This window comes from Leuciscus leuciscus (genome assembly GCF_965113295.1).
Source record: "Leuciscus leuciscus genome assembly, chromosome: 12".
Classification (NCBI taxonomy): domain Eukaryota; kingdom Metazoa; phylum Chordata; class Actinopteri; order Cypriniformes; family Leuciscidae; genus Leuciscus; species Leuciscus leuciscus.
In genome coordinates this window covers 35,756,064-35,782,224 of record NC_138736.1, presented here as the reverse complement: position 1 = coordinate 35,782,224, position 26,161 = coordinate 35,756,064, and the positions used below count along the sequence as shown (strand labels likewise).

At 37.2% G+C, this 26,161-nt stretch overlaps 1 protein-coding gene across 3 annotated transcripts in view; it reads left to right on the top strand.

Moving 5' to 3' along the window:
- The window catches only part of nedd9 (neural precursor cell expressed, developmentally down-regulated 9), a 32,062-nt gene extending 9,830 nt beyond the window's left edge, over positions 1-22,232 (top strand). For all 3 annotated transcript variants that reach the window (XM_082186176.1, XM_082186175.1, XM_082186174.1), the window contains 6 exons: positions 8,390-8,782; positions 15,704-15,802; positions 15,877-16,011; positions 18,040-19,131; positions 20,328-20,417; positions 21,263-22,232. In XM_082186176.1, coding sequence (XP_082042302.1) covers positions 8,396-8,782; positions 15,704-15,802; positions 15,877-16,011; positions 18,040-19,131; positions 20,328-20,417; positions 21,263-21,796 — 2,337 coding nt within the window. In that variant the 5' untranslated portion in view covers positions 8,390-8,395 and the 3' untranslated portion in view covers positions 21,797-22,232. The remainder of the gene's footprint in view (positions 1-8,389; positions 8,783-15,703; positions 15,803-15,876; positions 16,012-18,039; positions 19,132-20,327; positions 20,418-21,262) is intronic.
- Positions 22,233-26,161: the final 3,929 nt, after the last annotated feature.

Genomic DNA, 26,161 nt, shown 5'->3' with positions numbered 1-26,161 from the left:
GCTCTTGTAGCCTGTTTATAACAGACAACAGGGATCTGGGAGCAGTTTGAGACTGTTACGCCGTAGATTTTCCTTCGGGAGCACATCGAAACGAGAGCCGACCCCTCCCAATCAAACGTCTGTACCCTGCTTTCCTGCTTTATTTTCACTCTTATGTAACTGTGGCACAAATAGCCTGACAGGCACAAAGAACTGATTAGGTGAAGTAAATGTTCTGGGATTTTTTTGCGTCTCTCTCCAGGCTGTAATCCAAGCCGAGGGTTTTGTTTGGAAATTTACATTGTTCTCAATCAGTCTGAGGGGAAATAATAGGGGGTTGCCCGACTGAAATGAAAAGCAATGGGACATACAAGGCAGAGAGAGGGTAAACAGGGTGATTTTGTGGTGTGTTTTGTATTAAATTGTAGTTATCATCAAGGATTCCTGTAAGGAAAATCACAAAGGAGATCTCTTTAATATCTCATTTGTCTGATATTAAAGACCAACTGGAAATTCTGCTCAGAATTTTCTAATGAAATTGATCCTGGCAATCTCATGAATCACATCTGGCGTTTCTGAAAACATTTGCCAACAGAGACAGCAACATAGTGTCTCGGCACAGATCCGGCCCACATCTGGTACGTGTGGAATCCAGGTGTTCCAGATGTGGGCCGGATCTGGGTCAACACTATGTTGCTGTCTGAGAAGAAAGTCAATCAAAAGTGAGAGATCTCAATATGAACGCAAACATTTCTCATCAGATTTGACCAAATTATCTAAGCTATGCAATCCACGTTCATTTTATAGCTCTGTACGCTGTATACCATCAACAAAAGTCTCATTTGTATTATTATTTCTTTAGACACACTTTAGACAATGTTGAGACCAGATTGTTTTTGTAGCTGAGAACTCTATGAAGAGCATTTCTGACCAATAAAGTTTATCTTTGGCTGGGTGGGAAGTTATTAAATGTAACGGGAACTCACTGAAAGAACATTACAATTTAAAATCAATCTCGTTCCTGAGTTTCCGTCTACCGGAGGACGTTGGAGTATGAAGACTGTGTATGTGTGTGTGTCTATATATGCATGTGTTTGGTTTGTGTGTGTGTGTGTGTGTGTGTGTGTGTGTGTGTGTGTGTGTAGGCCACATCGGGGTGGTATTGTGCATAAAGAACACTTCTCAGCAGGCATTCCACATTCCCCAGGGTAAGAACAAGGGCTATTCAGAGAGCAGGTCTCAACCAGCGCTCCACAGCACAGCTCTGTCCTGTTTCAAAGACACGGACAAAGAAAAGAGACGATTCTGAAGGCGCCGAGAGCCCTCCTGCATATACGAATATTGGGGGGTTGCAAAGATGCATCAAATAAGGAACTGTGAACCTTTCAGAGCCGTAACCTTTATAGATGTTTCGGGGGACTCATCCCCCTCCGTACTTAGATTAGAGGTCGACCGATATGTGCGTTTCAGTAGATTATTCTTGAAGTGTTACATTTGATTTGTGTTTTTATTCATGCATTTATATCTTCTGAAATTGCACAGGGATTTGTGTTTGACCTCTAAAACATGTCTTTTTTTGTCTTCTTCACCACTGTTTTCAAGTCATAAATATATTGAATATTCCCACAAAGCATTTCTTGGAAAGGTTACACATTGTGGTTCACCAGGAGAAAAACGAAAAGAAAGCAGAGTTTGTTTGCCCCCAAACCATTTTAGATCGATCCATTTGAAGTATGAAGGATGGTTTGTGAGGATGGTTTACCCTTTGTGGCGATTTAGAGCGATTATCTCCAGTCGAGGGTGGGATGGGAACTGTCGGATAAGAGGAACTTTGACAGCTGCAAATGAGGGAAGCAAATAATGCCAACGTGATAATGTTGGATTGTTTATGACTCTATACTGGAGTTCATCGCTATTTAAAGATTGGCCTGATTCTCAACTTCTGCTATTGTCATAAATGGAAAATTTTGTGGCCATTTGTCATTCATTGTTAATTTTTTAGATTTATTTAATTTAGTCGTTTTATTTTTATTTTTGGTTCATTTAGTCATAGGCCTAGTCGTTTACATGGCCGACATATATTAGAAATATTTTCATGTAATTAAAAAAAATTATGTTTAAAAAATAATTTATGAATAATATATAATCATATATTTTTTTCTAAAATATTTTTGACCTTTTTATGTAGTTTTAAGATGCATCTAAAAAAATTCCTGGGATACAGGATATTATAAATATTTTGGTAAGAAACTTTGCATTTACAAAATAAAAATCATATCAGGAAAAATAGCTAATATATAATATTTTTATTTGTGATATATTTTTAGCAATTTTTCTATATGTTTTCTATATTGTTATGTCATGCATCTTAAAAATAAGTTTTCTCTTTTAAAACATGTTTACAATTTTCTGCGTCTCACTGAATAAATAACAGGTGCTGTTTAGTCAGTCTTGTGGCACACAGTGGTTTCTGATGACATATGTTTTTCTCCTTCATTTAGACATGTCAGAGCGAAACACGCTTGCCCTATTGACCCAAAATCCTTTGAAAGTAATTTACAGCAAGCTCATGAACTGCTTATCTGTGCTGGACCACTGCAGACTTTCTCGAGAAGTGTGAAATTGAGATGACATTCGGGGGTGTATTTCCCGCTCTTGAAGGGCCGCCCCTGCTGTGACATCATAAATCCATCACACATCCAAGCGCTAGCTGGTTCTGGGGGGATTATGTCTTTAACTATCTCCCACAGGATGTATGAACCCGGTTACCTCTCTGTCCATTCACACTGCCTCCTTCAGTATCTGCAGGCACGATGGTGTAAAATATACACTGTTTTTGAACGTTACCAAACACTGTTATGAATGCAGCATTATGCAATCTTTAGTGCCAGCAGCTATCATTTCAACCAGTGTAATTTTAGCAACATTGAGATACAATTATAGGTTTTATTAATAGTTTGAATTAGTTATTTTCATTTTAATTCGAATTTTAGTAAGTTAATTTTTTAATGTCTATATTTTTTTTTTTTTTTTTTTTTTTTTTACATTAAGTCAAACTAAATGAAAGTATTTGAAAACGTAGACTTATTTCAGTTAACATGTATTTCAAGTAACAACATGTTTTTTTTATGGTTTTAGTTTTAGTTAACTATAATAACCCTGATTTCAACAGGATATTTGATAGGGGCAAGGACAAGTCAACTTATATTTCTCCATCTGCTTGATGCGTATAGTTATGAAACAAGCAGTAGAGATGCCAAGCTAAAGACAAGCTTCAGGCTGAAGGGTGGTAACAGAACGTTCTAGATACAACAGGGCATGAACTAAAAAACTCAAACAAGATGGTAAAACAACAAGCAGTTGAGATGTAAAATGTGTCTTTTATTGGACTAATTAGATGCACAAACTTCATTACGCCCCACCTATAACAATCTGGGCCTTGTTTTCGGTAACGATAACTTTTACTGATTTTTTTTACTGTTTACCTACCGCAGTATTACACGTTTCAGCGCACACTGAAACTTACTGTATGTTTCTGCAAATGCTCAGAAACACTGGTGTGGTTTATAGTGTTAAAAGAAAAGCCTGCTGATTCGAGTCTTTGAGGTTGCCATGTTGGTTGGACTCTGTTTGGAGTGTTTGTTAGGTGGTTGGTGGGCGGGGGGTTTTTTGCTGGTGACTTAAGTCTTGTTGACGGCTTTAGTGTGGGCGATTTCTGATTCACAGTGCTGAGGAAACGGGAGGGATAGCTAATACTGACATCACGCCATCACTGAAATGAGACAACTCTTTACTTTGTGTCTCCTTTAACCTTTTATCAATTGGTCAGAATGCAAAGTGGGACATGACACGACCACTGTAACCTAGTCAAAAGATGCCAGAAAATACGCCACTCTGGTGGGAGTTTCCAGAATGTTAGTGTACAAACCACCAGATTTAAAAACAGATTTAACCCTAACACAACAGTCTACTGATCTAATGAGAGTTAGTAGACATGTAGTTGCAAATAGTGTAACCTTAAATTTTCATTAAGCACAATATAATCTTTCTTTTCCCTTTTTGGGATGAAATGTGTTTTTGCAAACTGAACTCACTGTATTCACTTGCAGTGATGAATACAGTATGACAATGTCTAGAGACTTTTTAATTCACAATGTGTTACGTAAACTTCTCTGGAAAGATCCACACTCTCTTTGAATCATGGTAAGCTCTATGTTCACGTGTAACTTACAGTATAGTATGTCCGAGAGGATTGATCGAGCACTCTATTGTGTTTGGCTTGGGGCGTGAAATTATTGATCACGTTTTGCTACTATTATTGTTGTTGGCTGCTTGCTAAAGGCGGTTTAATTGCAAGTAAACTCACATGCAACTGTCTTCTGCCAAACCATAAAGCATTACATTAAGATGTGAAGACAGATGGACTAGCTCAAGAATTACTTAAAGTAAACACAGTTTTTTAGCCAGTCCCTTGTACGTCCTGTTCATTCGACAGAGCCAAACTCTCTTTCACTCAGCACAACGGCCAAGTTGAGTCATCAGGTCTGTATTAGAGTCATTATGGTAATTATCTTCTATATTTACCTGAGTGAAATGAGGGTAAAAGGTGCTGGTTCACCAGTCCTACCCACACCGCCCTCCCTCCAGGGGAACATTACAGTGAGCTGGCCTTAATTCTCACTCCATTTCACTGGAGGAACACACCACTTTCTGCGAGGCAGGGGGTTCGCTTACGGGCAGAGTTTGCACTTTGTTTGCACAGTGGTTTTCTTGCACCCTGAGGGTATAGATTTCTGCAGTGTTTTGGCACTGGTGTTGGGGGAATTTCTCACTAGTGTGTTTTTGAGTGCTCATTTACTTACATAATCAGCCCTGATGATTTTACTGAGGCAAAGCCAAAAACCACCCAATGAGTGTGTACTTAAGAAGAAAGGAGGGTATCCCGTACGATAGTAATTTTGGTTGCATAACCGTTTCAAGTTCTGTGTTGGTTAGCACGTATCCCTCAACTTATAGGGTTGCACAAACTGTCTCGCCACAAAAAACATCTTTATTTAGGACTGAATGAGTCATGAATTTCCCAAAAGTCATTGCTCCAGGTGTGGATACGGACAGCTAAAAGTGTAAATAAATTCAACATGCGCCCTATCCGATTTAAAACCAAAGCGTTCACAACACATCAGTTTTTCGAGATGTAAATGTAAAATATATATTCTTAAATTTGTATCAGAGATGTATCAATTTGCTCATCATTATATAAAATAAAATATTATTATCAGCATTATATTGGCCATTGGGTATGTATCATTGGTAGATTTGAAAGTAATTTCAGTTTGATCATTTAAATTGAATCACAAGACTGAATTTATACATTTCTTTATAACGAATCAGTGTTATTTTACTATACTATACTATATATATATATATATATATATATATATATATATATATATATATATATCCATAAGTCCAGTTTTAGTTATTTTAATACATCAAATTAAACTTAATTAAAATAAGAAATGTTTCCTAAATAAAATGTTAAAAAAATGATTATTTTATTCTATTTCGATTAACATTTTATTTTATTTCAGTTAACATTCAGTAAATATGGTTTTAGTTTTAGTTAACTACATTAACCTTTTCCTGAACAGTAGTACTAATCAACATTGTAAATTTGAAGTTGTGCACCGCAACCACTTGGCACCGTCTAGACAACTACAGCGAGAACCATTTGTTGGGCAAACCTGGGCACATCTGGTTCTTTCCATGTGTCCCGATGCTGGTGTTCCTATAGTCCAAACATACCAGTGTTTTATACCCTACATCGTGAAGCTTTACAGCTCAATTTCACATCACTAGGAAATCGTTTCCCTGTTGACCGTTTCAGAACTGTTCCCAAACCAAACCATCAGGCAATGTCTTACACTTGTGTCTACTAGGGCAGGAATACACAACTGATTAGATCACTTAATGATGTTTTGCATCCACAGTGGCCTGTATTAGCTGAAACCTGGGGTGTTAGAAAACGCAATGGGCTTATAGTCAAGACTACACGTACTGCAACAGTTTATCTCTGTTTGTTTAAGCCTGTTGCCAAGCAGTGAGATTACATATTACAGTTATCATGATCATAAATGTTTTTCTTTTTTTTTTTTATGAGATAATGCATATTTTCAGTCACGGTCATCTCTAAAGTCTAAACTGTTGAAGCTATTTGACAGCTAGTTCAGGGTGCTCTTACAGAGATCAGTGTTTGTTAAAGTGCAAGAAACCCAAGTTGTAAGATGCACGTCAACTGTTTGTGAAATGTACTTCTTCAAAAAGTGTTCCACTGTACTTGTAGTATCTTTGAATTTCTTCTTTTTGCACGGAAACTTTGCACAAGAGGAAGCATGTGTTGCAGTGATATCAGTGTATGCTTTGAATGGAAGATGTCCAGGTCAGTTCTGCTGCAGACGTCACAGTGTGTGTTTGGAAGTGAAATAGCGAAAATGGCTGAAATAATTCATTATTTTTATCACACTTTCACATAGCCTATATTTTTACGCTTCTGAGTTTTGCTAAGGCTATTGCTCATTCTATTGCTCATGATAAGCATTTGATAAGGCTTTTCAAAGTGTCTTCTTTAGAAAAGACGTCATATTTATATATAAATAAGAAATACTAGTCATTTATGGTGTCTTGTCTTCTTTAGTAAAGAAGACATGCCATTACTTTAAGCAATTCAACTTCAGATTTTCTCAAGCTTTGTTTGATTCACTCCCTAGTTTCCTATTCAATGAGTTTTGTGTTCTTTTAGCAGATATAAGCCCTAAACAGGCTGAATGCTAAGAGTGGGACACAAAACGCTCCTATAAGACAATGGTGACCCTAGAGGTCATGTTCTTAAGCTCACTGTATTAGCGCGACGTGGTTCTCTCGGCGGGGGTTGTTGTCATGCCCTAATGCGGGTGACCGAGGCCATGAATGTGAGACAATAGCCATGCGACCAGACGCCCAATCGCAGATAATGATACTGCCCAAACAGGAAGGTTCACGTGGGAACCCGTTTACTTAGCATTGTGGGAAAGCAGATGAAGGCACACAAAGTCTTTTAAGACAGAACCCAAGGAGAAGCTGATAGACACACTGTTCAAAGTGAAGATCTTGTGTGTAGGACTGTTTGTGTTTAGCCCATGGGAGCGATAGTGATAGACTGATATGTTGGCCGAGATAAAGCCATATCGGTCAACCACTTAATTACATCCCAAATACCGTGGAAATGAGAAAACAGCTGTCGGATCTGTGTTTTCACATTTCTAAATAAAGGCATCTTGTTACAATTTGAATGTACATGGTTTTAATTAAATTTAAATGTGGATTTGAATGTGATTGTGAACTGAATTTGAATTGAATTTGAATTAACTGAAATCGAAGCTTAAGAATCTAGTAATTATCTACTCAATCTCTCTCCTGAATTTCCCATGCTGTAAGATTACCATATTCATATATGGTACTTCAAAAGGATATAAAGCTATTACTATAATGCAAAACCATGCAAATTTTATGGTTATTTTTTGTAAATCTGAACTGAGCCTTAGCTCTTCACTTGCAGGTTTTAGTTTTGCTCGACTGGTAATCAGGGTTTTTATTTTATTTTATTTTATTTTATTTTTATTTATTTTTATTTTATTGAAGTGTAATATATATTTAAAACTAAAACATTTTATATAAACATATTATGTATATTCTTTTAATTCTTTTATTCTCTAATTTAAAATATTTTCTCATTTTAAACAGTCTTTCCAAATTTGTATATTCTTACATGAACGAATGTGATATGAAATATGAAATGATATGAAATATCCTGTGGACTGGCACAATTTGAACTGAATTCTGCTAGTGCTTTTTTTTTTTTTTTTTATCTCCCTGTGGTTTGGAAATGATTGACAGAAAAATGGTTTTCCAGCATGGCCCCTCAGAGAAATATGTTTTGGCTATGGAGTCGTTGAGCGGATTTTATGATTATTTTCCTAGTCCGATGTGGGTCGACTCGGCCAGACGTTCAGATTGAGTTTGAGTTATTATTGAGGCGCTGTGGATGAAATGGCTTCTTTTAAAGGGAACTACCAGCAGGCCGCCGAACTACACGGATAGTATTACACGGATGTTTTTTAGACATCTAATTGTTATATTACAGGGAACCACTTTGTATTGCAGCCCACAAGAACCCGCTAAATATGTCCAAAAATCACTGTATGTAATCATAATACGCATAGGTCATGCCTCAATGCTTGTGATAATACTGAACAAATCATATGATACTTAGTCGGAGCTGGTTAGTGTGGTTAGGGCGAGCTTTTTTCTGGAATGTAAGTGTCTTATTGAGTTCAAACAGTATAATGAATAATTGTGCCTTCATTCTTTACAGAACCTGATGGCTAAAGCGCTTTATGACAACGTTCCCGAATCCCCGGAAGAGCTGGCATTCCGGAAGGGCGATATCCTGACCGTCATCGAGCAGAACACTGGTGGTCTGGAGGGATGGTGGCTGTGTTCGCTCCACGGCCGGCAGGGCATCGCCCCCGGCAACCGCCTCAAACTGCTTATCGGACCAATGTTCGAAGGCCAGACGTCCACATCCCCCTCCCCACCACAGGGTCATGCCCTCCAGCAGAGGCCACTCACACCCCAGGGTGTGTACCAGGTGCCGCCGTCCAGCCAGAGCCCACAGGGACAGGGCATCTACCAGGTCCCTCCATCTAAAGACGTGTACCAGGTTCCACAGAGAAGCGCTCTGGCTGCGGATGGGACTCCCTGCAAGGTAAACTCAACTAGGCTCGATTCCTCGCTTCAAGATAACACTTGTGGTGAATGTGTGGCAGATGTTGACAAGATCAACGTTCATCCGCTGAGCAACACTTATTGTTTGATTGTGTTGCATGCTTTTGCTCTTGCAAAATGTGTTGTACAGATGTACTATGGTTGTACTATGGAAAAGTAATAGAAATACCATATTAAAATGAAATTAGGAGACAACTAAAGTGATTACAAAAAGATATTAAAATATGAAACTATTCCCATTATGGAAAACCTTGAAAATACCATTCACTTACAGGTTTTAGTGATGTTTGACAGGTAAAAGGTGATAAGTTACAATTAAGATGCATTTGTGTGTATATATATATATATATATATATATATATATATATATATATATATATATATATATATATATATATATATATATTTAAAATACCATCCTTAATTATTAATTGCAATATGAATTAAATATTTATCATATTAAATATGTATTATTTATTAAACATTTAAAGAACATTATACTATAAAATAATTGTAAATAATATACCAAATAAATTTAAAATCAAATCAAATATATAATTTTTTTTATAAAAATAGATATTTTTGAATTTACAAAAATATTATTAATTAAAACTAAAATGAATACATTTAATATAACTTTTCTTATCATTTTAAATTAATTCATTTGGAATATAGTATATATATATATTATTTTATATAAGAAATACAACCAATCACTATAGTCATTTATCCCAGCGGCATTTTTTAGTTTTAAAATTTTAAAGATTAAAAGTGTCTCGTGTCCAGCCAAAAGCCGTTGTGTACAGGAGTTGTGCACACCCTGCCCTGCCCTCCACCGCAGCGTTACAGGCTTTATATTTAACAGCTTTATAATGTCCTGTCCATGCACTGGACTGCACCCGTTCTCTCTGAATAGGAAAGCCACAGCGGGGATGGAAAAATAAATAGAGGAGATCAGGCTACTGAACACACTGAGAAAGCATACACTGCAGCGAAACAAAGTGTACGTCAGCGGGCGAAAAGGGATTTTTGTGTCATTAAAACCTGTCAGCTTATTTTCATGTAACACTTGTCTTTCTGCAAAACACTATGGTAGTTCTCAAGTTCTCTTTTAAAGACACAGCATAAGGCTGGCTGATTTTGACTTTTTCCTGCCTGATAATTATTAAGATTCAGCTTTATTTTGCCACTCAGATCCAGACACTGTAGACACAGCTTATGTTCCTCAGCACTAGAGAGAACTGAAAACATCACTCAGGCAAACTCATAACACTCTGAGGTCATGTCTGTGATCGTCATTTAAAAGTAGAGGTTCTTCTGCTTTTGACATTAAGAGTTTAGAGAGCTACTAGTCTCAGATATCAGGAGTGTTGAAGGTTAAGGTTACAGCCTGTCCACCTCAAATGATCTTGAGATGGACGATCAACACACGCAGTATGGCTGTATGGAAAGAGGGTTGTGTTGCTTTGATTGAGGTTTGTCTGATCATTTTGTTTGCTGGCGTTCAGAATGATGGCACACCTTACCTTGTGTGTTGTTTTCCTGAGGTTGGCATAACAGTTGGCCACTCTAGTAAGAGTGAGGTAAGAGGGTGTGCTCACATCTGTAAACACAATGTTCAGTTGACGTTCCTCTGACATGAAGTGCATTACAAAGGTGTGGCACAACGGAAAGTGCAACAAAAATAACAACCGTTTCCTTCCTGATCTCACTTCCTGTGCTGAAAAATAAAAGTGATCCCCTTTTAGATCCATCATTGAAAACGGCGATGTGGTTTAGAATCAGATTAAAGTACAGTTTAGACTTTGATCTTGATAATTGTGCATCTGTGTGAACAATTACATCCTGACATGCACAGTTTAACCAAATAGAAAGTTCAAAAAAGAAAGAACAAATCAGTTCATATTCACCAGCCATTTATGCTTCATTCACATTATGTCCGTAATTACAAGTTTCTGACTAGTAAAAACACTTCATCTTTGTTGAACTCGAACTTACTATTGTGATTGACTATGTTTAAAGAATTGGTTTGTGTAGTTAAATATAGTTTGGTCAACTCATATTTCTGTTAAACATGCCTTTTTATTAATGTCAGTAAATATTTAGCGAGCACATGTACAGCTATATTGGTAACACTTTACAATTAGGTCCCATTAGTTAGTGCATTAACTAATATGAACTAACAATGAGCAATACATCTGTATTAAGATCTGTTCATGCTAGTTAATAAAAATTCAACCGTTAGTTTATTTCATGTTAGCTGAGGTCCATTAAATAAAATTAACACATACTTTTGATTTTAATAATGAACAATATATCGGCCACCATATCAGTATCGGCCAATATGTGAATTTTTTGTGTAATTGTAATTGGCCTGATAAGAAAATTTGGCCAAAAAAAAAATATATATATATTTCTTTTGCCGAGACACTTCAAATGTGCACTGTTCACCATGATGTTTTTTAATAGCTTGAAAAATGATTGAAATAACTTCAAAAACGGAAAATACAGTATGTGCAACATGTGCAGTGCAAGTCTGTCATATCGGCTACATAAAATTATAATGAGAACATTATAATTGTGTGTTTGGGACATGGATTTTAATGGTGATATACTTTTGTTTTTGTAATCAGGCTTTCAACATTTTTTAACATTTTTATTTTTGATTTATCGGCCAATATATTGTTATCGGCTTTCAAATATAAAGAATTATCGGTTATCGGTATCGGACCATTTTTTTTATATCAATGCATCCCTAGAATGAACATTTAACTAAGATTAATAAACCAATGTTGTAGACAAATGGAACCTTATTGTAAAAATGTTACCGGCAAATTAATAAAGCTAGTCAGTGACAAAAAGTTGCGCATGGATCCATTGTGGCTCGCCAAACACATAGCATCTGAAAACAGCTTAGGACTGTCCTCTTGTAATTATGGCCATTCTGAACCAACATGAACACAGTGTTTCATACAGGACTAATTCTTAATCATAAAGTACTCGAATGTTTCATCTGAACGCAGAAAGTGTCTGTTTGTGCTGTAGTAGTTATGCTTGTGGATGATGTGTTTGTTGCTGGCGCGGGGCAGGATTTGGGCACATAATGACACACTGTAAGGTTTGGTTGCTGAAGTCTGGCTCTGTCCCCGCCTGACCTGAAGGGTACAGTGATCTAAGGCCGCTCACAGCTGCACTATTCATGCCAGCCAGAGCCGTCTCCAAGATTTACACAACCACACAACGTCCTTCACAGAGCCGAGCCTTATGGGTAGAGATGAGATCTCTCGTCCCATTGGTACCCAAGTCGGGTTGACACAACAAATTGTGGCTGTTTCTGAGGTAAAGCAGTTTTTGTGACTCTATACAGGCCGTTCCAGATCCGTATGAGTGAAAATTCTGAGGATGACGTGCATCTTCGATGTTTCCAGTGTAGACAGATTTTTTAGGATTAACTTTTCTTCATGAGTCACATCATAAATCATAATTTTCTGCCCACTCTATGGGCCGAGGCTGTCTGTTATCGCCACTAACCGGGTTTTGTTCTCATTCTTCCTACTTGTCTGAGATAGCTAAGCCAGGCGTTTTTCTGTTTGCACACCTCAGTCTCCAGGAGACATCGTAAAGATTTGTTGGTCACATGCCACCGCACCCTTCTGTGGAAATACGTAGAAGAGTTTGCAGTGTAGTTGAGCATTAGTCATGTGACTCAACGCTTGCTAGTTTATTAGCAACTAGATTTTTCTTCCTTGTTTCTACTATACATTATATATCTTGATTGTCTCTTGTGCATTTTCTCTAATATGAATTAAACGTTTGAAAAAAACTGCTGAAAAAACTTTTTTAAGCCGGATGGATTCTGATTGGCTGGCAATGTTTTGATTATTCATCATCAGCAGGAAAAAGTCGTTCTGAAAGTGATTGCAATGATATTGTTTATCTGTGCCATTATTATTATAGTTGTAGTGTGGACTCCGCTACTCTTTTATATTTGGAACGAATTTTAGAATTATCTGGCGCTAATAAGCGGGCCTTAAGTGTGAAGTTGTTTAGCCTGTTCTTAGTATGGATGTGATTTGACCCAGAAAAGATGTCTGGACTCCTTTAGTGTCGGACGCACGGCTGTTCTTTCCCTCCTGCAGAGATAGCAGGAAATGCTCAGTGGAGAGGTAGCTTATTTCCTCATGCCCACAAGACACAGGAGTTCATCAAAACTCATTCCCGTTTACCTCCTCGTCTTCATTTCAAGGCTAAATCTCTTTTCTTTCTTTTTTTTTTTTTTTTTTTTTTTGCCTACTTATTATTAATCAAAGACAACCCGTTAAAATCAGGGTCACTGCATAATTGATGCATCTCATTTAAATAATCACCCCCAACCGCGTCGTCTCAATGCGCATCTATAAATCACGGGGTGTGTTTGAATGCTTCCATGTGATGTAAAATTAATTATGGCTTCTTGCGTTAGGGTAATGCTCCTAAATTAGCAGGAAGACTTTGTGCATTTCAGTTTTATGGTCGTCATGTAGGAGATCCCTGAGGGTTTGACATTTAATTGCCTTCGTTGATGAGTTGATGACTTATTAATAGGACGGAGCTTTTTCTGTCACTGGAATGGAACCGATTTAAAGGGACAGAAGAGAGAGAGACAGCAGATCATTCTAGATGATTCTAGAGAACTGCTTTTCTTTTCTTCCAAATTATCAACCAAGTGATTTTTTTTCCAGCTCTGTTTACTTGTCAAACGTGACTCAGGGCTAATCTGTGAAGTCATTGTTTACTCAAACAGCTTTAGTCTAAATGCTGCGTACCGATAAACGAGGCTGGTGAGAAAACACTCTTACGTCATGCTGCTTTTTCAGCGCTGTTATTCTCCAAGGACAAAAAAAAAGAGGCTCTCGCTGTAATTAGGTCGGTCTCAGGTTCAAATCTGATCCGGTCTTAGTCACGCACACCCAGCCGGAGTGTAACGGAATCCAGGGTGAGAATGTTTGCCTAGAGGTCACAGTTCACACCTCACACTATGGCACATTTACTCATTTCGGATTAGCCACTCCAGGTGGCGGAGAAGTGATTTAGCTAATATTGGATGGATTTCTGTATTATTTAATCATATTTACTCAAAATTAATAAAACATAAAATAATACATAATATAATAAATTATAAATTATATGAAATTGTAATATTTTAAAATGTTAAAAATAACACTAACATTTATTAAATATTATACTATATATATATATATATATATATATATATATATATATATATATATATATATATATATATATTAGTATGAACATATTTTATTAAATATTTAATAACTGTTTTGTAAATAATATTATAAATACAAAATATAAATATAGTTTATTATATGCATATATGGAGTATAGATAGATTGATTAGACCACTGATGTGTCCCGTTCTCCATTTATTCCCAGTTCATTTTCCCAGGATTTCTGGGAAGCAGAGGTGATTTAAGACTGATGGGAACAACCCGGGAGATCTGGGTAATTGGTGAACTATGCTGAACCTGGAATTCCAGAGTGCTGATTTATGGATAGGAATGTCATTGATGTGCACCTAAACTCACAGAGTAAAAATAAGAGTGTGACGGCCTCGCTTATGAAAACCATATTGACATTCACATCTCTGGAGCTTTGTGTGTCACGAGAGGGTGTGTAAACACTACCCGGCCACAAAAAAAAAAGTTGCTGTTTGGAGTGTGTAGCTTTTCATTTCTTAAACAACCTTAAATTCATTGAAAGTCTTTGGGATGTGCTGGAGGAGACTTTACAGAGAGCTGGACTCTTGCATTGTCAATACAAGATCTTGAGCAAGAATTGATGCACCTCTTGATGGAAAGAAATGTTTTTTTGGTCAAGACCTTGTAAAGATCTTGAATCACAAGCATTTGCCTATTTAAATCCAGACATGTAGAGTTCAAAATCAGTCACTTATATGAGGTTTCAGTTGGGATAGCAGGCCGCGGTCTATGTAGGTGGTACAGCAAGGCAGCCCACTGGGTTTTGGATCAGATCTGGAGTCTCTCAGACAGGATGCAGTACATATGGTTCCCATTTTTGAGAGCTGTCAGTGACCCGTGAGTGTTCTCGTGTGGTGACAGCGGTGTGCGGTGTATTAGCGGAGCGTTTGGGACGAGGAGGGGGGCTGATTTTGGAGAACAGCGAATGGAGACCAAGTACATTCCAAGGATGCTTCTGCCTGTCTGACGCAGAAGACAGATGTAGAGCATAAAGGATGGAGAATAAACTGCAGGAATATAGAGAGAAAAGATAGATTAGAAACGTACGAGATGACAGATATTAATGTTTGGAGCCGAGGAGGTGAAGTTGTATAAGACAGATTACTCCATTAGCGTCTATGTTTTGCAGTTGCATTAATCTAGTCACGTACACAATGCACCATAGAAGATATTTTGTATGTTGTGGCTGAAAAACAAAGAGCTTAAATGAGGTTTAATTATTCACTATAATATATTTTTTTTTACAATATTAATGCTAAAAATATATAAACATTTTATTCATTATTAAAAATGATTGATTATTATTAATAATGATCAAATCATTAGTGAGATTAGTATGTGTGTGTGTGTGTGTGTTTGTGTATGTATGTATGTATATGTTTTTATATGTGTTTGTTTTTTTTTGTCAATTTTTAGTAGTAAATGTTTGATTAATAGTTTTTATGATTACTACTACTTTTCATATTTAGAGTTAATGGTTGTGAAAAAAAATTTTTTAGTGTTTGAGTTTGGGTCTGTGTAATTGTTGGTGTTTTCAGCCTCAATATCTCATGTCAGGAGACCCTTCGCTAACTTTATATGACATTTCACCAAGGAATAAAACATTTTAGCTCCGACTAATGGTTGTATTGTTGTTTCAGGTGGTGACCCCAGTACGAGTAGGACAAACATACGCCTATAGTCCTGCTTCAGATTCATCTCATGACCTCTACGATGTTCCTCCAGTTCGTCCCCAGGGGGTGAGTGTTACTTTCAATAACACACCCATATAGATGTCTGCATATGTGTATTTACATTTTAAACACCCGCACAGGTGTATGATATTCCTCCGAGCAAGCAAACCGGACAGCACAGCACTCCCAGAGCCCAGGGCGTCTACGACACACCTCCGTCACATGACCTGCGATCCAAAGGAGGACTGTATGACGTACCTCCATCATCGCAAGGGGTATGCCGATTCTTCTGCTCTTAATATTCTTGATAATTAGCAAATGCAAATTAGGGGTTGTTTGAAACTTTAGCGTACAACTTATCCCACATTGTTTGTGCTACAAATAATTCCTCAAATCATGCATATGAATTAGACTTACAGTTTTCACAGTGGACAGTCTTTGCTTCAAAATAATCAAAAGTTTCAAAAAGATACAAGAATATTTAAATATACTCTCTTAAATGCTGCCCAGTATTACTTTAGTATCATTGAAATACTATTATAGGTTTTATTCATATTTTGAATGAGCTTTTATTTTTATACTTTACATTTTAATTTTATTTAAAATATCTGTAATTGTTTGTTTTTTTGTTAGTTATATTTTTTGTTATTTGTTATTACATTATTAAATTAAACCAGTTAACTAGTTTAAATAAAATAAGTTTTAAAAAAAGTACATTTTATTTTATTTTAGCTAACGTTTATTTTATCTCGAGTATGAAAATGTTTTATGGTTTTAGTTAACTATAATCACTCGGATGCAGCCCTTGTTCTTTGTCTTGTAACCGAATGCTATTATTTCCCAGAAATTTTACAAAGAAATAAATACTCTGATTTTTATTACTTTCCCCTGGTTAGCAAATTAAAGCCTAGCTTGCCAGCAATGTTGGAGTCAAACTCAAGAGTAGTGCTCTTAACTTTGCAAGGAGGTCAGAACAGAAATAATTGTGCTGAAGCCCCTCTTATGTTTCACCGCTGCTCCTGGCGAAATGCAGCGTAGCGCCTCGAGTTTGTTTGAAATAAACTGGATGTACATGGAAACCTGTTATTAGAGTCGTATTTAATTAGGGTTTGCGGAAACCCGGGCTCACTCTGAAAGATAGATTCTACGCTTGACAGAAATCACTTACAGGCCACTGTGTTTATTTATTGACCAATATGCTGTTGGCACGGCCCATGTACTCCCATTACGCTGTCAGGTCAATGCCGGGTTTGATCCTTTAGCTGGATGGCAGGATTTTCCATGTCCTATTCAAGTTTTTAGAGTGAGATGGTGGAAATGCAGGACTTATTAGACTGTCGGGAATCAAAGAGTTATTATTGGTTTTGGCACCATAGTGTTGGAATTGAAAAATATTGATATGAGATAACAGCATTTGATACCACAGTGAACAATTACACATTTGGAGCATAACATTTTGAACAGTATCCAAGTTACTATTGACCAGAAGAAATGATGATGATGATGATGATAATATTTCTAAGACTCTTTTTCTTTTTTACAATTGTAATACAACTGGCCCGTAAAATAAAATTTATTAATAATTTAAATGATTAGTATAATTTAGTAAATTAATTATTTTACTTTACAGAATTTCTTCACTTTCATGAGTTAAATCCTCAAGCATGAGGAAAGCTACAAGGAGAAAAATAACTGTGTTAATGTGTCACAATTCATCAATTATGAAACGAATTTCAGTTGTGAAGCAGCTCTACTGAAGACAATAGTGTCATTATTCAGATCAATTTAGTTCAGTGTTGATTCAGTTCAGGTAAATAACAGTGTCAGTGTTGCAAAGTTCATTAAGTTTCTGTCTAATAACATCAGGCAAATGGACTGCCAATGAAGAATAGCCTTTGGGCTAACTTGGGTACATTTACATATATCTGAATGTTGATTAATGTATACGGTCCCCTTTTAAATAATAAATGGAAAAAAAATCAATCATGAAACAACTTTAAAGGCAGCTCTACAGAAAATCCAGCTCAATTCAGTTCAGGTTTTGGTTCTCATCTGATTTGAGTCTCATTTTCTAAATTTCAATTGTCTTTTAAACCCCAACTGAGCAAGCCAAAGGTGACAATGGCAAGAAACCAAAACTTCTTCTTCTGACAGTATTGACGGTGTATCGATAGTAGAAAATGATGATTGAAACCATTTCAAATATTCAGAATCGATATGCATCAGAAAATGTTATATTTTTGGCAACACTAATTCTTATAAGCATATAAACTCCATGTTTAACCGAATTCTCACTCCCACAGATTTACTCCACACCACCTTGTCGGAACAACATTGCACAAGATGAAGGGAATTATGACTTTCCACAGCCTTCAAAGCACAAGCAAGAAGGTGTATACGACGTTCCACCAACGTCTATCTCTAAAGCTTCCTCATGCTCCAACTACGACTTCCCGCCCAGCTCTGAGCCGGTGTCCCGCAAGGTCAAGAACGACAGCGTCGGCATCTACGACGTTCCCGCCAGCCAACACGCCGCAAGTGGATCTCGGGACTTGTACGATGTTCCACGTGGACTGCCTCAGAACCGACACGCTTCGTCTGAGAAGGACAGGAATAAATCCGTTTACGATATCCCACCGACAGACACTCGGACACTCGGTGATGTGACCGATGGAGTAAACCGCTTGTCGTTTTCCAGCACGGGAAGCACTCGCAGCAGCATGTCAACTTCCTCTTCTTCTGCCGGGTCGCCCGCAGAGAGTCGTCTGGCGTTGGATCTAGACTCTGCGTTTCAGAGGTTGGGTCACCTCCAGCAATGCCTGGAGTCTTCTGTTTGCGCTCTGCAAACTCTTGCGTCATCGCCTCACTGGAGGACATACAGCTTCATGGAGCGCCACACCAACGAGGTCCGTGTTTTATTGGAGCGCGTCAAGGGTTCGCTCACAGAATTTCTCATATTTGGTCGCGGAGCGGCAGCAAACGCCACCGCTCTGTCCGATCAAGGACTGCACTCCAAGTTACGACGCCAGTTGCAGCGTCTGGAAGATTCCCATCAGATTCTTCAACAAACACACCAGACTTTAGAAAACAATAACTGGCCGCTTAATATCCTGGCAATTGGCACCAAGCATCAGAGCAAGAGTGACGAACTGGAACGTTTTGTAATGGTGTCACGGACTGTGCCGGATGATGCCAAGCAGCTGGCTTCAACAATAGGGGGCAGCGCAGAGCTTCTCTTCCGAAGAGCACCAATAGAGGGCATCGTTCACCCCTTTACCTGCACCCCGACGGAGGACCAGACCAAACCTTTCCCCGTATCACATGACAAAGCCAACATGAACAGCGAGAAGTGCGTTAAAAGCTGGATGGAAGATTATGACTATGTCCATCTGCAGGTGGGAATCACACTACAACACAATACTTGAAACACAGAGAGAGATATATATATATAAAAATTGTAAGAAATTATCTTATTTATTAAGCTTTCTTTTATTAACAGGGCTGTGCGCTTATTTTCTGGGTGTTAGCTCTAAAAAAAAATATTTAGCACACAAAAGTATAGTAAAATTGTTTTATTTTTCAATAACAGTAGCATATTATAGCATAAACCTATAATAATTATAACAGTAGCATATAAATATAACAGATAAAAAATAAATCAAAATGATAGTTTATCAAAAAACTATCAGTGAATAGTTTCAGTACTAATTTCAAATTTTCAGTACTAGCACGAAACTTTCTTGCATGCGATTGATTAAATTTAATTTTTCTATTTAATATTTGTAAAAAGCAAGTGTGAGCAAAACTTTTGCACAGCACATATTTTAGATGTGGTATTAGTAATGTTTGCCAAGTCAATAATCACCATTACTAACGTTCATGTGTTTCTATTTGCGATTTTCATATAACAGGCAATGCAACGAGACAAAAACTATATTGTAGGGTTATGCACAAAAATAAAAATTCTATCATCATTTACACACCCTCAAGTTGTTCCAAACCTGTAGGAATTAATTTCTTCTGCTGAACACAAAAGAAGATATTATGAAGAATGTCGGTTACCAGACAGTTGATGGATCCCATTGACTTCCATAGTATTTTCTTTTCCATGCTATAGAAGTCAATGGGGTCCATCAACTGTCTGGTAACCGACATTCTTCAAAATCAGCTTTGAATAAAATTAATACAAAAACTTTATAGATTTGCATGCTGCAAAAACTGTTGAAAAATAGTCCATTCACTTCCATCTATCCTTTGTCCATCTGTTAATCCTGGATGCAGAGATTAGAAATGAGATCCTTCACATTTGAGCACATCAAAGTGAGATTAAAATATTAGCAAGTACTTTAATCTCAAGCAAAAGACTAAGAGGATATTCATCCTATGCAAGAGTTTAGATGCTGCCAGAATGGTGTTTTAAAGATAATAAAAAGAGATGGTTGCTTTTTCAAATTCAATTCACGAGACAAAAAAATAATTTGGATTAAGAGAGGATTAGTTTAATACCACAGTGGCCTCGGGCTGCTCACTGGTGCATTAAGACACTAGTTTCTGTTGAGACTTGCTGACTGACCTTTTGTTATTTTTGCAGGGAAAAGATGAATTCGAACGACAACAGAAGGAACTCTTAGAGAAGGAAAACATCACCAAACAGAGCAAAGTCCAACTCGGCCAAGAACAGGTACACAACACGTGCACATAGACGTCATCAGCTTGTGTGTCAGTCATCAATGCACAAGGAAGTAGCTAATGATTACGTGCCTTCAGGGTGCAGAAATACAGTACAGCATGAAAGACACTTTGTCAGCCTTAGAAACACCAGAAGTACATGAAGTTGTGGACAAATTAGGTAAAAAAATAAATACATTACAAGAAAAAGGCTTTTTGTTGGCCAAGTCAGTTAACAGTTGCATCATGTGAGATCTTCGGGTGTCCATGTGTTCGCCATATATCATAGTTTGGCTATAACAACCTCACAGGTGCAGATCTCAAAGATCTCAACTCTCTTCTAGGACAGATGGTTCCTGCTCCATGTAAACTTGAGCCCATATAAACTGGGTTTAAGATGTTTATGCATTCTTTGGTTGTTTTAAAACAGTCTCTCATGTTGTTAGTGTGCATCTCAAAATGTAGGCAAAAAAAAAATCATTTTAAATATTTTAAGAAAGATTTGTTTGCCTTTTTTGATTTTGAAATGAACAACCTACATGAGATATGTGTGTGTTTGTATATATATGTATTATATACATTTTGCATGTTGTTACCATTTTATGTAAATATTTATAAACTGGTGCATTTTATCTCTTATGGTTCTTAAAAAAGAAAAACTTAATGAACTACTATATTATACAAAATATTATATAACTATGTTCATTGTTCATTTTAAATTTAATTTATGTTCATTTTATATTTCATTTATGTTTTAGAGAGAAAAAGGTGCACCCGAAATGACATGCATTATGTTTCTTAATATCTTTTTACGATTTAAATATTTCTAACTTTGAAATTCTTTGTCTCACTCAACAGCTGAAACAGTTTAAACAGCTCGAACAGGAAGTGATCAAACCTGTAGAGAATGACATCACCAAGTGGATCTCCCACCAGCATTCGACAGACTCCTCCTCTAATTTCTCCAATGGAGGCGGAGCTCCGGTGTGCTTGCGTGACCGCCAGCTGTTGGGCTTCTACGCGGACCAATGCGAGCAGCACTTCGTGACTCTGCTGAACGCGGTTGATGCTTTTTTCGGTTGCGTGAAGACCGGGCAGCCTCCTCGAATCTTCGTTGCACATGGCAAGTTTGTCATTCTCTGCGCCCACAAGCTGGTGTTCATCGGTGACACTCTGTCAAGACAGGCCTCGGCAGCAGAAGTGGCAAACCGTGTCATGAACTTAAGCAACGTCCTGTGCGAGATGCTAAAGACTGTCGTGAGTGCCACAAAAATAGCGGCCCTCCACTATCCCAACACAGCTGCCGTCCAGGAGATGGTAGATCGCGTGACGGACCTCTCACACTTGGCTCAACAATTTAAAGTGCAGCTCTCGCAGATGGCGGGGTTGTGATGTCATCACCATCTGAACAGACTGTCATTTTAACATGCATATATATTTATACTCGTTCTTATGTAGATGCGTCACTGAAAGTTGTCTTTTGTAAATAGTCCTGCTCTCTTCCTCTGTGTAAATATTTGCCTCTTTATTTTGTGTAGATTTGTTTTTATATAATGATGATGATGATGATGATGATGATAATAATAATATTAACTGTATGAATAGAAATGATTGAGATTTGCATTTGTAGAGTGGCCATTAACATTCCTGATCGTTTTGTGTATTTAGGCACCTTACAAATTGTCCTAATTATTGTGTATTTCTGAATGCCAGAACCTACAAAACGAAAATAGTTTGTTTTGTACATGTGCTGTATCGTATGACACACACTCTTGCTGAGAGTATGGTATGAACAAAGTAAAATGTTTCTCTGTCTTTGCTATAGAAATGGTTTCACTTGTTTTTTTTTGTTTGGACATTATCTCACAAAACCTGTCAGGAATGAGCCCCAGGTCATATTTCACTATGAAATCAAAAAGAAATGATATTTAGTTGAAGCCTGCTTTAGGACCATTAAGATTTTATTTTGCACCTTTGCAAGTTTTTAATGAGATTTAAACTTTTCCTCCCCTGTTTTTTTATTACTATAATGTGCCAGAAACTCATTTTCATTACTGTATTATGGGAAAAAATACATTGTAAAATGTTATTACATCATGGCAGTATTTTATTACTTTTAATTTATGCTTATTTAAATAAAATATATATTTTATTAGAGTAAAAATACAGTATTTCTTGTTTTTTTTTATTACAAAAACAAAAATCTAAATGCAGAAAAAAAAATTCTCATGCAAAATATAATTTTTCTTCCTTTTGATTTTGTGGCGAAATGTGACCCAGACATCATTCTCGTATCACAGCATTGCTAACAAAGTAGCCAAACCGTGTTAAACGAACGTGAAATCTGGCAACAGCAAGGAAGACATTTTCCCAAGAGTTTTCACCCCGCCATAACTAAATGTCCCACCGATCCATAATTCCCAAAGTATTATCAGATGATCCAATTGGACAGATATAATCTGATAAAAGACCTTAGATGGATGTGAGCTTCCCAAACCATCTCTGTGGACCTTGGTGACTAATACTTTCCATTCCACGCTGTAATGAAATGAGCATGTATCATTGCTCATGTGGGTTAGCGGCGATGATGAGAGGACACGCTGAGGGGATTGAGGAGTAAGTCGAGCACGGCCTGAACACACACCGCCACACCATATTATCATTAACATTACCCTGCTGGAACATCCTGAGACCTGCAGTGGGAACATCACATGTCTGCCCAATCTAATTTACTAGGATTTTTATTATGCCATCTCGTCTGAAAGGCCTTGAAACAGGCCTTTTTTCCTCATCTAACAATGTTTTGTGCAGATGCTCATGATGATTTAGCTTGCGGCCTGTGGTGAGATGAAGGACATTAGCTCATGTAGCAGGTGCTCTGTGGCTCTCGGCAGCTGCGCACCAGTATCACCAGTGGATAATGGGCAGGTTTCTGACGGGCCGATGATCCCTGCACACTGCCGTCAGATGATCAAGACGTTTGTTATGTGCAGCAGTGTTATAGTGCTTTTACATGACTTAAAGGAATATTCCAGATTGTGTACAACAGTCTGTGGACGATTTACCTCAAAACATGAGCTCAAGTTAACCCACAATTCATTCACTTGTAGGTTCGCTTCAATTGAATACTTTTGCAAATGAATAAATTGCTTAATTGTAAATTATTATATAAAACGCAGGTAACACTTTACAAGGTCTCATTTGTTAATACAGTATTAGTAAATTAATTAACGAACATGAACTAACAGTGAACAATTTATTTTTACAGCATTTATTAACCTTTTGTAAATGTAAGTTAGTAAAAAATTATCATGTTCACATTGCCCTAATATTAACAGATATACTTTTGAAAATTGCTTCACTGTAAAATTGTTCATTGTTAGTTCATGTTATCTAATGTAGTTAACAAATAAACCCTTACTGTAAAGTTATCGAAATGCTTTTACAAATGAACAAATTGCTCAAATTGTTTGCATGTAAAAACAAACGGGAATCTGATGCATTGACAACCTAAACATTCATCACACCATCTAGATAGCTTGCTGAATATCGGTCAAATACAGGCGATTTTTGCTGTATTCATATACGTGTCAGAACACAATACTGGTCTCGGTTGTTGGTAACAATTAATTGTCTGTTACCAACAACCTGTATATAATGAATAGTCATTTGAAGCGTATTGGTAAATAGAACTTGAGAGGATGTTCATGTCCAATTTTTAACAAGGAAACTCGTATTTATGATATTTCAGATAACACGTGAAAGCAGCATTATATGGAAAGCCGCTTTAGCTTAAAATGTTCCCAGCGTTACTCGTTGTAATTGCATTTTTACTATTAAGAATTAAATTAGAGAGCTCTATATTCAATTCTTACTAACAATTTAAATTAGAGAGCTCTACAAATGAATTTTTACTCGTCATATGTCTCCATTGACTTCCATTCATTTTTAATTACAGAGCTCTACAATTGAAATCTTATAGTAACCTTTACAATTAGAGAGCTCTACAATTCAATTATTACTAGTAAAAATGCAATTGCAGCGCTTTTTTTTGTAAAAAACACATTAAAGATATGTATAATTGCAGAGCTCTGTTATTAAATTAGGGAGCTTTGCAATTGCATTCTTACTATTGAATTATTAACTGAGATTAAATATTAATAGTAAAAATGCACTCACCATGAGTAGCTAACGCTGGGAACATTTTAAAGGGGTCATCGGATGCAAAATTCACTTTTATATGGTATTTGCATATGTGTCTTTGCAGTGTGGACACAACCACCATACAATGAAAAAAATCCATTCACTCCTTTTTTTTTTTTATCCTCAAAAAGCCTAAACACTCTCAATAATCAAGCCGTTTGGATTTTCTGAGCAATATGATGTCATATTGCTGATGCTCCGCCCACGACCGCTGACGGACTGTCCCGTATTAGCATATTTCCGCCCCTCAGCCATTTGTATGCTGTCCACCAAGGCATCACTTTACGTGTCTTGTGTCGACCAGCCCCATGGAAGAGAGGGGTGGGGTGAGCAGTTGCTCATTATCATTATCAAGAGACATGCACCGAAACGGGTCGCTGTGAACAGAGCTGTTTTTGAGGAGGTAAAAAGAGTGGTTAAAATTCCACAATGGTTGTGTAAAACAACAAAGTATGTTACAAACTTTACATGAAGACCCTAAAGAATCATACCAACTTGTGGAAAATGGACATCCGATGACCCCTTTAAGCTAAAACGGCTTGCCATAGCATTTTGCATGAACAGAAGTTCATCCGCCTACAAAACTAGCCCCAGCCATAAGAGACATTTTATACAACTTTACACATGTGTATTGAATTCATGTTCAAGTTTAATATTTTTCCATTCAAACCATCAGGAACATCTGCTAAAATGTCCATGCAAGACATTGATGGAACTTGAGTTAATTCAGAACGGAAAAGAAACTCGGATGAATGGAAAAACATCTTCAAACAACACGTAAATTATGTTGAAACGAAACTTCACATTCTTTTGTGCTTCTAGAACATTCTCCCTCCAAATAAACTGCTCTTTTGGACACGGTAATGAATGCTAACAATCTTGCTGGCAATGAAGGAATGCCAACTCGCAAATCTCTGTAAAAGCATCGGTATCCACTGACTGTCACTTACACACGTAATTAACGATGTAAACATTCGCCACATACAGGACTAAGTTATCCCCGGGGAAACAAAGAAAAGAAAGCCTTTTGAGAAAAACTTTCATTAAACATGGTGAGAGAGCGGTAAATTCTTCCCATCACTCTCTCCAAAACCTTTCCTGGTGATTTATCTGGCTCTTATAATGGCATCAGTGAGAGTTCTGCGGTCTTGGATGCGTCTCGAGGTGGATCTGCACTGAATTAAAGAGCCTGAGGAGGGAGGGATGAGTTATCCAATCGCTCACACTAAATAAGTCAACCAATCAGAGTCACCACAACAGATACTCCTTCAACTCAAATCTTTTAAGTTAGTATTCAGGAAACTCACAAGGAAGTGTAGCAATACTGAATTAAGCTAGATGCTAATGATTACATGCAAAGGCAACAAGTAGCCTACATGACAGAGGTCTGCACTGCAGTATCAAGATGCAATTATGCAAATATGTACTTTTCCACAAGGAATATGCAATAAAACTTTTCCAAACACTTCCAAAAACCTGTACTGACCCCTGATGTTGATGACATGCAACAGCAAAAAGGTGCTCTGTTTGGCAAGCATGTCGTTGTGAGGGAGC